The sequence below is a fragment of the Pseudorca crassidens genome, chromosome X (assembly GCF_039906515.1).
Source record: "Pseudorca crassidens isolate mPseCra1 chromosome X, mPseCra1.hap1, whole genome shotgun sequence".
NCBI lineage: Eukaryota > Metazoa > Chordata > Mammalia > Artiodactyla > Delphinidae > Pseudorca > Pseudorca crassidens.
Genome location: NC_090317.1, coordinates 16,953,224 through 16,969,763, shown reverse-complemented (window position 1 = coordinate 16,969,763; position 16,540 = coordinate 16,953,224). Strand labels below are relative to the sequence as shown.

At 36.3% G+C, this 16,540-nt stretch overlaps 1 protein-coding gene across 1 annotated transcript in view; it reads left to right on the top strand.

Moving 5' to 3' along the window:
- Nucleotides 1-16,540, top strand: part of PABIR3 (PABIR family member 3) — a 58,227-nt gene that overhangs the window by 18,690 nt on the left and 22,997 nt on the right. The window contains exons 4-5 of the mRNA XM_067722852.1: nt 9,212-9,255; nt 15,127-15,223. Coding sequence (XP_067578953.1) covers nt 9,212-9,255; nt 15,127-15,130 — 48 coding nt within the window. The 3' untranslated portion in view covers nt 15,131-15,223. The remainder of the gene's footprint in view (nt 1-9,211; nt 9,256-15,126; nt 15,224-16,540) is intronic.

Here is a 16,540-nt window from a genome sequence, read left to right as displayed (position 1 = left end):
TTTGAGTTCAGGAACACATTGTACCTCACTGTCTTATGTTGTGTGTGTGTGTGTGTGTGTGTGTGTGTGTGTGTGTGTGTGTGTGTGTGTGTTTAATAGCAAAAGCCTAATACAGAATTAAATCTTTGATTTATCCAAGGATTAGCCACAGAACTCAAAAGATCAAATCGCCATTTCACCACAGGTGGTGGGATTATTTTTTTCACCCAACTACAAGCAGACTTTTGTTCACGGCGGGGCTGCTTAACTGTTATGAAGCACTTATTATTCACTTAGCACTATAATAGGTCTCATCTGTGGTCTCATTTCATCCCACAACAAACTTATAAGGTCAGAAACCAAAGATGGCAGAAAGTTAGTAATTTACCAAATGTCCAGAGTTAGCAAGTGTCAAGCCAAGACTTAGCCCCAAATTACTGGATTCTTTTACAGCTACCCTCACCATGTTTTCAGTGGCACAAAACCCAGATTATCTCGTAACCCTAGTTTTTTGTGCTCCAGCTCCTGCTTCCTTTCCCTCTCTCCCTCTCTCCCTCACACCATGGCTCCCCTAACGCCCAGCTTATCATCCACTAGCAAGAAAGTATGGTTTAAAAGATCCTTTTACTTTTGAGTAAATAAGACATTCTTTTACTGTTTGTCTTTGTGAGTATGTAGCTATTTAAGAAATTCTTAATGAAAGAACCTAAAACTAGTAGTTAAAGGGACCTCTGGTTTACTTGTGCATTTTTTTTGCTTCCCCTAAATTAGACCAAATATTTTTAAATTGATTACTACATGTTTCTATTTGATTATGAAGCTTGAAATCAGGACTAATTTAACTGGTTAGTAATATAAATTGTAAAGCAACTTACTTCCAGAGTGACAGAATATATATTATAAACATTTAAAATGAAACACAAGTGGTGATCATTTTTTGTAATATATAGAAATAGTGAATCACTATGTTGTACACCTGGAACTAACATAGTGTTGTAGGTGAATTATACTTCAGTAAAAAATAAATTAAAATTTTAAAAAATTAAATAAAATTATAAAACAAAAATTAAAGCTAAAATAAAATAAAATGAAACACAAGTAGAAAATGAATGAAATGGGAAAATAGAAATAACATTAACTTTCAATCTGGGTGCTGATTGAATGGAAAATTAAGACTTATTTTCAGCAGTTTAATTGTCTGATAGATATCTTAAGTTGCATATTTCTTTACATGCATTCTTTAACCATGACTTCTTTTTAGCTGTTGAACTTAACCTTTTAAGTACAAAACAGAAATGTCTGTTTCTTGCCTCATTACATTCTGAACTTTCACTCTAATGACATTAACAAAGGCATTTATTTAATTTCATTTTGTAGCGAAACGGGGGAAATAATAGTAGCTACTTCATAGGATTTTTGTGAGGATGAAAGGATTTAATATATGTGTGGTTCCTGGCACACTACATTAAAAATCGTTTAATGGAAATTTTAAAACATGCAAAAAAGAACCTCCATGTATTCAATATCTAGTTTTGACTATTGATTACATTTTGTACATCATTTTTCAACTATCCCCTTCTGTTTTGGGGGGAGCAGTGTGATTTAAAGTAAAACCCTAATATCTTTTTACCCTTAAATACTTAGTATGAATCTCTGAGGACTTTTTATTTTACATAATTGCAATACCATCATCACATCTAACAGAGTTATTCCTTAATTTTATCTAATAACCAGTCCAGGTTAAATTTTCCTGATTCTCAAAAAATGCCTTTTTCACTGATTCAAACATGTTCCAACCATGATCTTTTAGGTCTCTTATTTGAAACAGCCTTCCCCTCCTGTTTTTGTTCCATGACACTTCCTTATTGAAGAAACTAGGCCATTTGTCTTGTGGAAAGCCCCACATTCTGATTTTGCTTCCATGTGGTGCTGTTTAATATGCTCTTTTATCCCCTGTATTTTCTACAAACTGATTTGATTATATTTGCTTTTATTCTAAAACAAGCACACAGCCCCAAGTCAATATTAGGTTCTGGGTCAACTTTTAAGTAAGGGTATGGTTTAAGTTGCCCTTTTCCTATTAGGCAGTTAATGGACAATTTCTTCTTCTTCTTTTAAATGAAGCCATTTATTTACTTATTTATTTTTAAATTTATTTATTTATTTTTGGCTGTGTTGAGTCTTCCTTGCTGCGCGCAGGTTTTTCTCTAGTTTTGCAGTGAGTGGGGGCTACTCTTTGTTGCGGTGCATGGGCTTCTCATTGCGGTGGCTTTTCTTGTTGCAGAGCACGGGCTCTAGGCGCACGGGCTTCAGTAGTTGTGGCACACGGGCTCAGTAATTGTGGCTCGCGGGCTCTAGAGCACAGGCTCAATAGTTGTGGTACACAGGCTTAGATGCTCTGCGGCAGGTGGGATCTTCCCGGACCAGGGCTCGAACCCATGTCCCCTGCATTGGCAGGCGGATTCTTAACCACTGCGCCACCAGGGAAGTCCCAGACAATTTCTTTTTGACTGTGGTTGTTAGTTGTTTTCTTGGTATTAGAGAGCTTGAGAACATCAAGCTAGAAGTTAATTTTCTTTTTCTTTTCAGCTTTGAGATATAATTGACATATAACATTGTCTAAGTGTAAGGTGTACAATGTAATAATTTGATATGTGTATATATTGCAAAATGATTACCATGGAAGTTGATTTTCTAAACATAGTAATTCTTCCTAAATATTCAGGAATTATTCTTTTTATGTCATTTTCCTTTCCTAATAGCAGTTGAGCTTATATTTCAAGAGGGTTGAAAGCACTCAGGCTTTTTTTCCCTCTCTCCCAGTCCCCTAAACAAATAACATCCCTGCAGAAATAGTTTGTGTATTAGTTTGCTAGGATTACCCTAACAAAGTATCATAAACTGGGGGCTTAAACAGAAGTTCATTTTCTCGCAGCTCTGGGGGCCAGAAATCTGAAATCAAGGTGTTGGCAGCATTAATTTCTTCAGAGGGCTGTGAGAAAAGGATCTGTTCCAGGCCTCTCTCCTTGGCTTGTAGATGGCCATCTTCATGTTCACATGGTATTCTCCTTGTACGAGTGTCTATCTCCAAATTTCTCCTTTTTATAAGGACATTAGTCGTATTGGATTGGGGCCCACATTAATGACCTTATCCTAACTTGATTACCTCTGCTAAGACCCTCTCTCCAAATAAAGCCATATTCTGAGGCACTGAGGGTTAGGACTTCAACATATGGATTTGAGGGGGGAACAATTGAACCCGTAACAGTTCGTTCATAACATATTATTCTATAACTTTACATTTATTTCCTGACTTGTTAAATAGAAAATAAAATCATTGGTACCCAATAAGAACTTGACTTTCTCTGTAGTGCCTTCAGTAAAATCAATTAAAATATTATCTACTTACATACTACCTCTGCATTTCTAGCATCCCTTGTATTTATATCTTCACAAATATGAACTTTAGCCACACGTTTTACAGTCTTCTTTTTATATTACCTAGTTTGGATAGATTAAACTGGGTTTAGACACAAATGTAGGGGAAGTTTATGAGATGAGGCCATTTAAAACAGATTATACCAGCTGGAGTACAGGGCATGATTGTGATAGGGACAATTTAGATATTGTCTGTTACATAAGGTGTGCCTGTGAGCTTTTTCTTCTGCTGGCCAGGTTTCACAGTTAGTCTGTCTTGTGGACTTTGTTACCATTTTTAGTCTAGTAAAGCAATGACATTAGATTTCTGTGATTTGTTTTTGAGTTTTCCTTGGAACCTACAAAGTACCTAGTCTCTCTTATGAAGAGACCTTCTCTAAGGGAATAGCCTAGCTTGTTTTAAAAGAAATTTAATTTGATCTTAGTTTACAAATTGTTTCATTCTTTCAGCAAGCATTTATTGAGCAAGGTGCCACTGGGCAACTAAAATCTTTCAAGCATACTCTCCTTCAGAGAGCAAAAGTGGGTGACTTCCTATTTTCATTTTTACCTTAGATACTAAAAAGTTGAAAGCTAAGTTCAGTGCTCAAGTACAACAACTCTCCTTAACCTAGGTTTCTAGCATACTCTTTGCCCTTGACAGTTACATGGCTCTTGACTTTTAATCCTTAATTTAACAATCTTATTTTATTATAAGCCATCTCATATCCGTTTTGGAAATAGGCAAGATGTAAATAATAAAAGTGTCAACCCACTTTTACTAATGATCCTAAAATAGCTGATGTTGGGGAATGCTCCAACTTTCAGTGGGAGAAACAATAAGCAAAATTCTGTCCTAGTTCTGGGAAAACTTGCTCTTTACTTGTGGATTGAGTGAATTACAAAATACTTTGAGCTTCTCCCTAGAGGAAAACATCTACATCTACGTCAATATTAAATGGAAGAACTATACTAACGATTACATTTTGCTGAAAAGATTTACTGTTGTTCCGTTGTTTTAAAAGACTGATTAACTTCTTAAACTTCCTTTCCCAATTTCTCTCATTTTCCATAATGGCATCAAAATAGTCAGTCTCACAGTTTTAAGACTCAAAGCCCTAGGCTCATCTTCAATTCTTCCTTATTTTTCTACTGTATCCAATTAGGCATCTAATCCTATTAATTCTTCCTTGACAATACCTTCTCTGTTCCCATTACTACTTCCTTCTGTCCCTTGGGTCCAGATTACTGTAATAATATTCTAATAGATTTCCTATCTCTGCTAATTTAATCCGACTTCCACAACCAACACCAAAATATCTTTTTTAAAACATTATTTTCATCTTTTTCTCTCCTGTGCAAAAAGTTACAATGGCTTCCCATTACCTTCTGAATAATAATAAGAAGAAGAATAGCTAGGCTGTATCGAGCACTTACTATGTGCCAGACCTTTTTTTGTTTTGTTTTGTTTTTTTGTGGTACGCAGGCCTCTCACTGTTGTGGCCTCTCCCGCTGCGGATCACAGGCTCCGGACGCGCAGGCTCAGCGGCCATGGCTCACGGGCCCAGCCGCTCCGCGGCATGTGGGATCCTCCCGGACCGGGGCACGGACCCGTGTCCCCCGCATCGGCAGGCGGACTCTCAACCACTGCGCCACCAGGGAAGCCCGTGCCAGACCTTTTAATAGGAACTGTACAACCACGTCATTATCCTTATTGTTATCATCATCTTTATAGGATGAAGAAACTGAGGCTCAGGTTAAGTTGCTTGCCTAAGGTCACACAGGTAGTAAGTTATAGAGCTGGGATTTGACTCAGTTCTGTTTGGCTCCAAAACCAGTGGTCCTAACAGCTATGCTATTCTGCCCAAACTCTTTAAATTCAATCTCTTCAATTATTTAAGATCCCATAAATCTGGTGCTCTTACCAGTTTTCTTTCTCATTGCTCTGTAGTGCAAATTCCCTTTCAACCAAACTAGTCTCACTACCGTGTAACCTGCCATATACTTTCTCTCCTCTAAACTTCTGTTCATATGGTTCCTTCTGCTGTTACAGCCTCCCCTCCACCCTCTGCTTGTCCAGATTTTAAACATCTTTCAAGGCCGAGGTCAAATTTTAAGTCACACAACTCACACCACTCTTTATTACAGACTATTTATGACATTTATTGTTTATACTGTAGACAGTAATATTTAAACTCTTTTAATCACGCACTGCATCAATAAAAACTGAGCACATGCTTCCAATTTATGTCTATTGTATTTACATTATCGCCATATACTGTGAATATAGTGTATATTGAGTGCCAGCATATAGTGTGAATCATAGAATATATGCAAGATTAGAGATATAACAAGGATGAGATGAAGATGAAATGATGTTTCTAGAAATTTTAAATTTTTATTTTATTAATTATAGATGACTATTGAGAGTCAATATGAATTCGTATTTCCAATGGTCTTGAGGATTAGAATTACTTTAGCCAGCTCCTTGACAAAGCAGATTAGCTCAGCATTGTGTTTTCAGTCAGGTGGCTGATGAGAAGCTGTGCCAGGAGAGGCTGTTGTCTGCACAGACTTGCATCACTAATCTCTGTCCAAGGTTTCTCGTGGGAATCTTGTTAAGGCACTTGTCCATTTTGCGGTGCTTGGTTTAGTTAAAACTAGATAATATATCTATATGCCCGCCTAACCTGGCACAGGCGAACTGCAATTAGTTGTACTTAGCTAAAGGCCAAAAAAAGGCTCTTCTCTCACAAGATCTTTGGACCCTATGGGCTGAGTGAGGGCACCAGTGTCAATCTGTATGTCTAATGTTGGCAAGCTTTCATTTCTTACTGTCTTGGATTTTAAAGTATATAAATTAAATTTCTATTTTGTTTTCTTTTTTCTTCTCCTGGGCTATGCCTATGCTTACTTTGGAGATTGACTAAATGTATATAGTAAAGCTTGTCTTTCCAATGTGATTCTAGGCCTCTTTAAGGGAAGGCTCATCTGCTCATTTCATGTTCCACATAATATTTAGCACCATATTTCCCCAGCGCCATCCTAAGTTCTTCATTATTCGTGAAGTATGTTTTTAGGAATGCCAGGATGAATTTGGACTGTGGGTTGTTGAGGTTTTCTTTAACCATTTAACCATTTTTAAGACTACAATTCAATAGTATTAAGTACATTCACAATGTTGGGCAGCCATCACTACTCTACACTTCCAGGACTTTTTCATCATCCCAAACAGAAACTCCGTACCCATTCAGCAATAACTCCCCATTCTACCCTCCCACTCCTGTAACCTCTGTTCTACTTTCTGTCTCTATGCATTTGACTATTCTAGGTAGCTCATATAAGTGGAAGCATACAATATTTGTTCTTTTGTGTTTGGTTTACTTCACTTAGCATAATCTTTTCAAGATTCATTCATATTGTAGCATGTGTCAGAACTTCATTCTTTTTGTGGCTGAATAATATTCCATTGCATGTATATACCAACTAAAAAAACTATTCATCTGGTAAAGTATATCTTTTGGCTATTGTGAATACTGCTGCTATGAACACTGGTATACAAGTATCTGTTTGAGTCCCTGCTTTCAATTCTTTTGGGTATATACCTAGGAATGGGATTGCTGGATCATATGATAATTTAATCTTTAACATTTTGAGAAACGAATTTTTTCCCAGAGTGTGCACCATTTTACATTCCCACTAGCAATTCATGTTCCAGTTTCTCTGCATTCTCAACAACACTTGTTTTTTTTTCCCCATATTTTAAAATAATGCCTATCCTAATGCATGTAAAGCAGTATCTTATTATGGGTTTGATTTGCATTTCCCTAATAAAAAATGATGTTGAGCATCTTTTCATATGCTTATTGGCCATTTCTATATCTTTTTTGGAGGAACATCTATTTAAGTCCTTTGCCCATACAGATTTTCCTCAACTTGTGATGGGCATATGTCCCAATAAACCTATCATAAGTTAAAAATATCCTAAGACGAAAATGCATTTAATGCAGCGAAATTCTGAACATCATAGCTTAACCTAGCCTATCTTAAACGTGCTCAGAACACTTACATTAGCCTACAGCTGGGCAAAGTCATCTAACACAAAGCCTATTTTATAATAAAGTAAGGAATATCTTATGTAATTTATTGAATACTGTCCTGAAAGTGAAAACAGAATGGTTGTCTGGGTACAGAATGGCTGTAAGGGTATCGGATGTTTACCCTCGTGATTGCATGGCCGACAGGGAGCTGCCATGGCTGCCGCTGCTCAGCATCACGAGAGAGTATCTGACTGCATATCACTAGCCCGGGAAAAGGTCAAATTCAAAATCGAAGTAGGGTTTCTACTGAATGCACATTGCTTTTGCACCATCGTAAAGTTGAAAAATTATAAGCAGAACCATTGTAAATTGGGGACCATCTGTATTTCAAGTGAGTTGTTTTGTTGTTGTCACTGAGTTGTAGGAATATTTTATAAATTCTGGATATTAATCCTTTATCCGATATATGATTTGCAAACATCTCCAATTCTGTGATTGTCTTTTCACTCTTTTGATGCAGAAAAATTTTAATTTTTATGAAGTTCAATTTATTTTTTCTTTTGTTACCTGTGTATCATATCCAAAAAATCATTGCCAAATCCAATGACATGAAGCTTTTGCCCTATGTTTTCTTCTAAGAGTTTTATAGTTTTAAGTTTTAACTTTAGGTCTTTGATCCATTTTGAGTTAACTTTTGTATATGGTGTAAGGAAAGTGTTCATTCTTTCACATGTGGATGTTCAGTTTTCCAGCACCATTTGTTGAAAAGACCGTCCTTTCCCCACTGAATGGTCTTGGCATCCTTATTGAAAATCAATTGACTATATACGCAAGGGATTATTTCTAGGCTCTCTCTATTCTATTCCATTGATCTATATGTCTGTCCTTATGCCAGAACCACACTGTTTTGATTACTGTAGCTTTGTGTAGTGAGTTTTAAAACCAGGTAGTGTAGTCCTCCCAAGTTTATTCTTTCTCAAGGCCATTTTTCTATTTTGACAGAAAATGCCATTGAGATTTTGATAGGGGTTGCCTTGCATCTGTAAATCACTTTGGGTAGTATTGCCTTTTTAACAATATTAAGTCTTCCAATTCACAAACACAGGATGTCATTCCATATGTGGGTTATTTTTTTAAGTAACTATTTATGTGAAAAATACTTGCATACTTATAAAAAGGTCAAACAATATGGTAAAGTACAGAGAAAGAAAGAACAAACTGTCACAGATCTCACTACTCATTGATAAGTACTGTTAACTTTTTGGGGAACATCCTTCTGAGCACCTCTCATTTACAGTTTTACATAAAAAGCATTTGTGGTTTTTTCCTACTTCATATGTAATACATGTTTTTCAATGTCAATGACTAGATTTAAATCATGCTTGTACCATCATTTGCTTAAGCAAACCCATGCTGAAAGACATTTAGTTTGTTAGACTGTGAGTACTATTTGTTAATATCATAGTATTAATGGTTGGAAAAATAGTTTAATGTTTAATGTTTGATGTTTTCTCTTTTGAATGAAGAAAGGTACAAAGTTTTTCATCTAATCAATTCCCGCATATCCAATGTACTATAATGCATAAGTAATAGATCTCTGTGTGGTAGGTGCAACAATGAAAAGTAGAGAACCGGACACTTGTTTAGAGATTTGTTTATACTCTAGCTCTAATATAGCCCAGTGAATAATAATAAATGTACAGCCAAATGAAGTAAAACTTTGTAAAATCATAGGAACAGGGCATTCAGTTTATCCTCACGTTCTCACCTTTCAGGAAGAAGCCATGGATTTAATGAATAGGGAAACAATGCATGAATGGTGAGTAGTGTGCATTGAATTACTATTCTGATCATATTCAGTTATATCTTTTATTTTAGATAGGTAAACTTCAGTACTGATATCATTTCTGTTGTAAGGAGGTACAAACTGCAATACAGATGGGTCAGTCTTGGAAAGAAACTTTGAAGTATGGTATGGTATGGTATTAGCACTTCAATTTTGTAGAAAATTTGAAATTTTTACTGATTTTTCATGTTGGCACTACCTGGTTTTGCTGTAATTTCTAGACATTTAAACTCTCATTTGAAACTAAAATTATATATGCTGCATAACTTTTTTTTTTTTTTTTTTGCGGTACGTGGGCCTCTCACTGCTGTGGCCTCTCCCGTTACGGAGCACAGGCTCCGGACGCATAGGCTCAGCGGCCATGGCTCACGGGCCCAGCCGCTCCACAGCATGTGGGATCCTTCCGGAAGGGGGCACGAACCCGTGTCCCCTGAATCAGCAGGCAGACTCTCAACCACTGTGCCACCAGGGAAGCCCTGCATAATTTTTTACTGCTCTTGAAACAGTTTATGATTTACCCATAAAAATAACTAATTGTTTGAGAGTGGGGTTCAAAGTAAATAGTTGTCTGATACAAAACCACTGTTCCTGTGGATCAACTTCCTCTCTGTCCTAGTGAGTCTAAAAAAAGTTCAGTTGTGCTGGTTGAATTGCTTAGATGATGAAATGATAAATGATTTCACTCCCTTCTATGTAATTTATTAACTATATATTAGAATTTTAAACCACAGGCCATGGATTTACTGGGAAAATACTGCATTTTTATGCCTGTAATACATATACTCCTACTAGCATTTTAATGTACAGCCTTTCATTTAAACATGTTTGGAATGTAGTTACATTCCTTGCTAACATTTTTTTATGTCCCTGTACATATTATAATTACTAAGTTGTGGTAGTTGAATGATGTTTAGGGTTCTTTTCCATGGACATCTCAGATAATGACAAAAGAAGAACTGAGCTGAAGTTTGAGTAGAAGAGGTTCTGGTTAGATGTCAGTTTCTAGATTTGGGGATTATTAGGTAGGGAAATGGGTCATCAGCAGAAGCAGTGACATCTTATTTTCTTTTGAGCCCTGAGCGCCTTAGATTGCCATCTATTCCTGATTTAGGAATAAGTCCTGAAGAATGAGTAGATAACTCTGGAGCCTGTCACTTTTCATGTTTTGGTGCTAATACAATTTATAGAGGCTCTTGGATTCCCTTAACTGACCTAATTCTAATTAATTTAAGTGTTAGCGTGAATGAGTAAATCTGCAAGTGTGTTAGAAAGAGGAAAGAAACACGTAATATAACTTTACTTGTGTCTTGGAGAAGAAAAGAACATGTTTTAAAATCCTGAATTGTGTGGTCCTGATTTTGTCCACATAAAATTTATAAACATTTTTATAGCTGTTTTTGTTGTCCCATTTGTATCTTAGTTCTAACCAAAGCTTTTTTGATCCTTTCCTGGACACAGCATTGTAGTTTTCAATAACAAATCACAGGTCAAACCCAAAGAGAAAGACTGAAATTTAGGATTTGTGTATCTGTTAGGTATTGCTCAATATTGAGTAGTCACATTCTAGGTCTTTTTTGGGTGCTAGGGAAGCCCCTTATCTGGCATGTAGCTCTCTTTCCCAAAAGGCAAAAGGTGCCTTTGCTTATTGAAGTGAATCTTGGGTTCCCTGCTTGCTTTAGGATGGTGAGAGCTCCATGGTACAACCACTGACGCAGTAAGGATTCCCTTCCCTGTGCCATAGCTATCACCCTCAGCACTTGATAAGTAAGCAATAAGTGCTACAATTGGACACTGCTTATAAAGAGTAACAACGATTTAGAGAAACCACCTTCTCCAAAGTCCACTGATTTAATTCTAGCACCCCCAACAGCTTCTCTCACCAGGGCGACTGAGAAGGTAAGAAAGGAGTGTCTAAAAGTCTGTGTCCCTTGAAATACTTATAAAACATCAATGTTTCACCACCCAAATCTTTTGGGGATACATTTTGCTATAGTTATAGCTGATTCAAAATGGCAGTTTTCCCTTTCATTTCTTAAACTAGTATTTACATATTACAAAAGTCACCAACCTTTATACGATTTGATTAATTTTGGTAAATGTGTACAATCCTGTAACCGTAACCATAATCAAGATATAGAACAGTTCCGACACCCTGAACAGTTTCCTCGTGATCTTTCACACTTGATCTCCTCCCCCCACCCCTGCCCACCCTAGGAAACCACTAATCTGCTTTCTGAGAAAAGTTATACCGGGTTCAATCCCTGGTTGGGGAACTAAGATCCGCAAGCTGCACGGTGCAGCCAAAAAAAAAAAAAATTGTAGCTCCAGGTTCTGTGACAACCAAACAAGTAATGTCTTTTTAGCTAAATTAAAATGTCATCGTTTTGGTTTATTTTTTTTTTTTTTTTTTCGGTGCGCGGGCCTCTCCCGTTACGGAGCACAGGCTCCGGACGCGCAGGCTCAGCGGCCATGGCTCACGAGCCCAGCCGCTCCGTGGCATGTGGGATCCTCCCGGACCGGGGCACGAACCCGTGCCCTCTGCATCGGCAGGCGGACTCTCAACCACTGCGCCACCAGGGAAGCCCATTTTATATTTTTGAAAAGAATCAACTAAGAATGTGTGAGAACATGTGACCATATGAAGAATCAGTAATTCATTAACCCTGTCTGAACATAGCCTTCCTCTGACCCAACTTGTTCATAAGGATCAGAGCTAACTCTCGAATGAACAAATGAACATTTAACTACCATACCCCCTCATTCACTCTTGATTTTCACCTTGTCTTAGGGCAGGTCACAGCCAGGACTACAGGTCCTTCTAGCTTTTTTTCCCCACAACTTGGGAAAATCCTGAATCCTTATAAGTTACAAGACAGTTTTCTGTCCTGAGGCTTTCCTGCTTTTACCTAGATTTAGAGAAAAGCAATGAAATCATGTGATGTGGGATACTACATACAGTCCTCTTTTAGTGTATATCCTTAGATCTGTTATAACGAAATAGTCACAGCTGATCTTTTTCAAATGTTTTCTTGTAACGATTATAATTTTATTTTAGAAGAAGTCAAAGTCCCAACCAACACTATTAGACCAAGTATCCTTGGACCATTAAAAAGAAAAGGTACTTTTATCTACCAACAGAAATAAATATAACTTTATTTTCATAAGATATCACATAAAATCAAGTATTATACAAAAATACATTTTAAAGGATTTATTTATTTAAAACATATTTGATAAATTACTAGAGGCCTTTTGTTTCACTGAAATGAAACTATGTGTAAAGACATTTTGAAAGCTATAAAGGGCCATATAAATGTGAATTGAAAATTTTAATTCCAGTTTAGTCAACTATTATGATTTTCATTGTATAATTCACCAAGCTAGCTGCCTTAAATACTTTCTGAAACAAGGTGGGGAATGAATGAATAGAGTGATTCAGCCATCAAGTATTCTCCTGAATCTCAACCCCTGACCTGCCCCACCACTACACGTACACGTTGATATCATATGAATAAGTTGACACAAATTAGATCCACTTACAGCACTAAAAATATATGCTAAAGTGTATGTTGATGTTTCAGTTGTTTATGGGGGTTCTGTTTGGTTAAATATATGGAAAATGATCCACCTATTCAGTAATAAAAGGGCAAGGAAAGAACAGAAGTGGTTTTTTTTTTAAACTGCCACAGTTCTGGATCCCCTTTCTCACCCCTGCCTCACTAAGCTATGTACTTCTTCCTTTTTTGGGATATGACTACTGAATTATAGGCTTAATACAAAGTTAAACTATAATAGGGAGGGAAAATGGATAAATGGGAAAGGAGATTAAACTTAAAGATGTATATTTGTGAAAAATCCATTAAGATGGGAAAGAAGAAGGAGAAAGAAGAAGAAATGGAAGGGGGGGGCAGAGGTAGGGGAAGAGCAAAACTAGAGGGAAGGAAACTGAAATGCACTGCAGTGTTCCCTGCATTTGGCATGAATTAATGGCAGTCTTCCTAACAACATACCTAACTCAGCGTGTACTCGTTATATTCTAAGACTAAGAGGAGATCAGTTCTGGAAAATGCTCTTTTACAAACTAAGCACGTTGTTTTATGACAATGGATCAATGACCTAGCTTAAGTGTCTTTTACCTGTGCTGTGAAGTTTGGGCTAATGTTGAAAAAACATTCAAATGTATTAGCAGTTGAAGAGCTGTTAGGAAGTTGGGGGGGGGGGGCTTTGAGTATTTAAAATCAAATACGCTTAAATTAAAGACAGTGTTTTACTAAATTAAAATAATTCTTCTTTTAAGATAACATATAAAATGTTTCATGACGTTGAAAATGCCTGGAATTTTATTAGAATTTATGATTTTAAAAATTGTTTTTATATTTCAATTTTGACATAATAGACTTGGTTTCCATCCAGTGTTTTGGTGGATGTGGCATGTTCCACATGAGCTTCTTGTACCTGGTTTTCAGCTGCTCTGGAAGTTGACTGCCTCACTTCTTTGAGGTGTCCCTAAGAACTCCAAAGCAAATTCTATAAGTACCACACGGTCTATGTGTTTTAAGTCAGACCCTCCCAAATATAGTCTATACAGATCTGGTCAAAGTTTATCTGACTTTCCAGATGTAATAACAGATTAAACAGAAATTTAATTTTAATTATATATTTTGGAATATGAATATTTATTTGGGAAACAACAAAGTATGTCCAATTATCACATTAATACAAGTGAAGTGTGGGGAAAGATGGTATAAAAAAATCAAAAAGAGGTCCTGGGGGGAAAAAACAAAAAAAGAATGAGGACTCTCTGTAAAGTGGAGGAGAAATAAGGGTTAGAGTCTCCAAGCATATGAAGGCATATTTTATGGTGATTAGCAGCAATTACTTCCGTTGGGAACAAGCAAGAAAAAATAAGGCTTCAAGTGGGAATTCTGAGAGATCTACAGAGATTGGGCAGCTATAAATATTGTTTTACAAGTAATAATGATTTTAGCAAAGAAAATTTTAATTTTCTTCTATGATGAATTTGTTTTGATTTGTCTTGTTTTTAATTTAAACCAAAAAGGAGAGATGAGTAGTTTTTCCATAATGGTGTAAGTGTATCTGGCATGGGATAATATCTAGACCTCTTTCAAGCTTTATGAGCCATGATTATACTCCTAAGGAAGGTCTGGAAATCTCTATTCCTAGGGATGTTTTTTAATGAGTAGGTGGCCATAGTGTTTTATCATTCAAATATATTCCACCATAGAAGTTATGGACTTGATCATCAGTTTTACTCACATCCAGACATGGTTATCACATGAACGTGTAACATTTACTTCAAAGTGAAGATTATAGATAGCAATGTGGTTTTTTGAGATTAAGTTTTTCTCCCTAATCTTTGAAAATGTATTTATTTTGTTCATTGTATGCTGTAAAAAAAAAATCGATCTATTTAGTTCATTGTGTATGTTTAGCAAAATAAGCAGAGCAGTAACTTAAAGTTTTAAAATAAGGAATGAGATTAAATTAGGGTACATCCTTACTACATAGCTATATAAACTTATGTTGTAGAATTTAGTTACTAATATGAGAAAAATTATAATCATTAAAAACAAAAAGTAGATTACATATCAGTATTATATACAGTGCAAATCCAATTTTGTTTAAAAAAATCATGTATACACACATATTCAGGAATTACTGAAAAATGGTTATCTCTGGATAATGGTGATGTAAAATTGTTTCCCTTTTGTTTTTCTGTATTTTATACATTAATTGCAATGAACAAGTTTTACTTTTGCAATTAAAAGCATAATAAACACGTTAGACAAAATATATCTACCTTGATCTGCATTTTCGTCATAGGTGAAATGACATTTGAACATCAGCCAAAGAGATTTTTCCAAGACACAACCAACGTGCTTTCTTCTGATACTACCCAGCTATCTGATAGGAACGTATTGTGAGTATTAACATGAGATTTCAAGCATTCATTGACCACTTTTAACTTGGTTTTTAAGTCTACTTTGGTTATTGTATATACTCAGAAGTATGGTATATTATGAAATATTTTTAGAAGTTTTAAAAAATGAATATCCCAAATGGATACTATAATATTAACTTTAGTTCTTCTCCCCAACACTTATGTGTGACATTAATATATAGTAGACACTTTTTATTTTATATCTTTATTGGATTATAATTGCTTTACAATGTTGTGTTAGTTTCTGCTGTACAACAGAGTGAATCAGCTATACGTATACATATATCCCCATATCCCCTCCCTCTTGAGACTCCCTCCCACCCTCCCTATCCCACCCCTCTAGGTGGTCACAAAACACAGAGCTGATATCCCTGTGCTCTGTGGCTGCTTCCCACTAGCTATCTATTTTACATTTGGTAGCATATATATGTCAATGCTACTTTCTTACTTCATCCCAGCTTCCCCTCCCCCCATGTCCTCAAGTCCATTCTCTACGTCTGCGTCTTTATTCCTGCCCTGCCACTAGGTTCATCGGTACCGTTTTTTTAGATTCCACGTATATACGTTAGCATATGGTATTTGTTTTTCTCTTTCTGACTTACTTCACTCCGTATGACAGTCTCTAGGTCCATCCACCTCACTACAAATAACTCAGTTTAGTTGCTTTTTATGGCTGAGTAATATTCCATTGTATATATGCGTCACATCTTCTTTATCCATTCATCTGTCGATGGACATTTAGGTTGCTTCCATGTCCTGGCTATTGTAAGCAGTGCTGCAATAAACATTGTGGTACATGACTCTTTCTGAATTATGGTTTTCTCAGGGTATATGCCCAGTAGTGGGATTGCTGGGTCCTATGGTAGTTCTGTTTTTAGTTTTTTAAGGAACCTCCATACTGTTCTCCATAGTGGCTGTATCAATTCACATTCCCACCAACAGTGCAAGAGGGTTCCCTTTTCTCCACACCCTCTTCAGCATTTATTGTTTGTAGATTTTTTGATGATGGCCATCCTGACCAGTGTGAGGTGATACCTCATTGTGGTTTTGATTTGCATTTCTCTAATGATTAGTGATGTTGAGCATCCTTTCATGTGTTTGTTGGCAATCTGTATGTCTACTTTGGAGAAATGTCTATTTAGGTCTTCTGCCCATTTTTAGATTGGGTTGTTTGTTTTTTGATATTTATCTGCATGAGCTGCTTGTATATTTTGGAGATTAATCCTTTGTCAGTTGCTTTGTTTGCAAATATTTTCTCCCATTCTGAGGGTTGTCTTTTCATCTTTTTTATGGTTT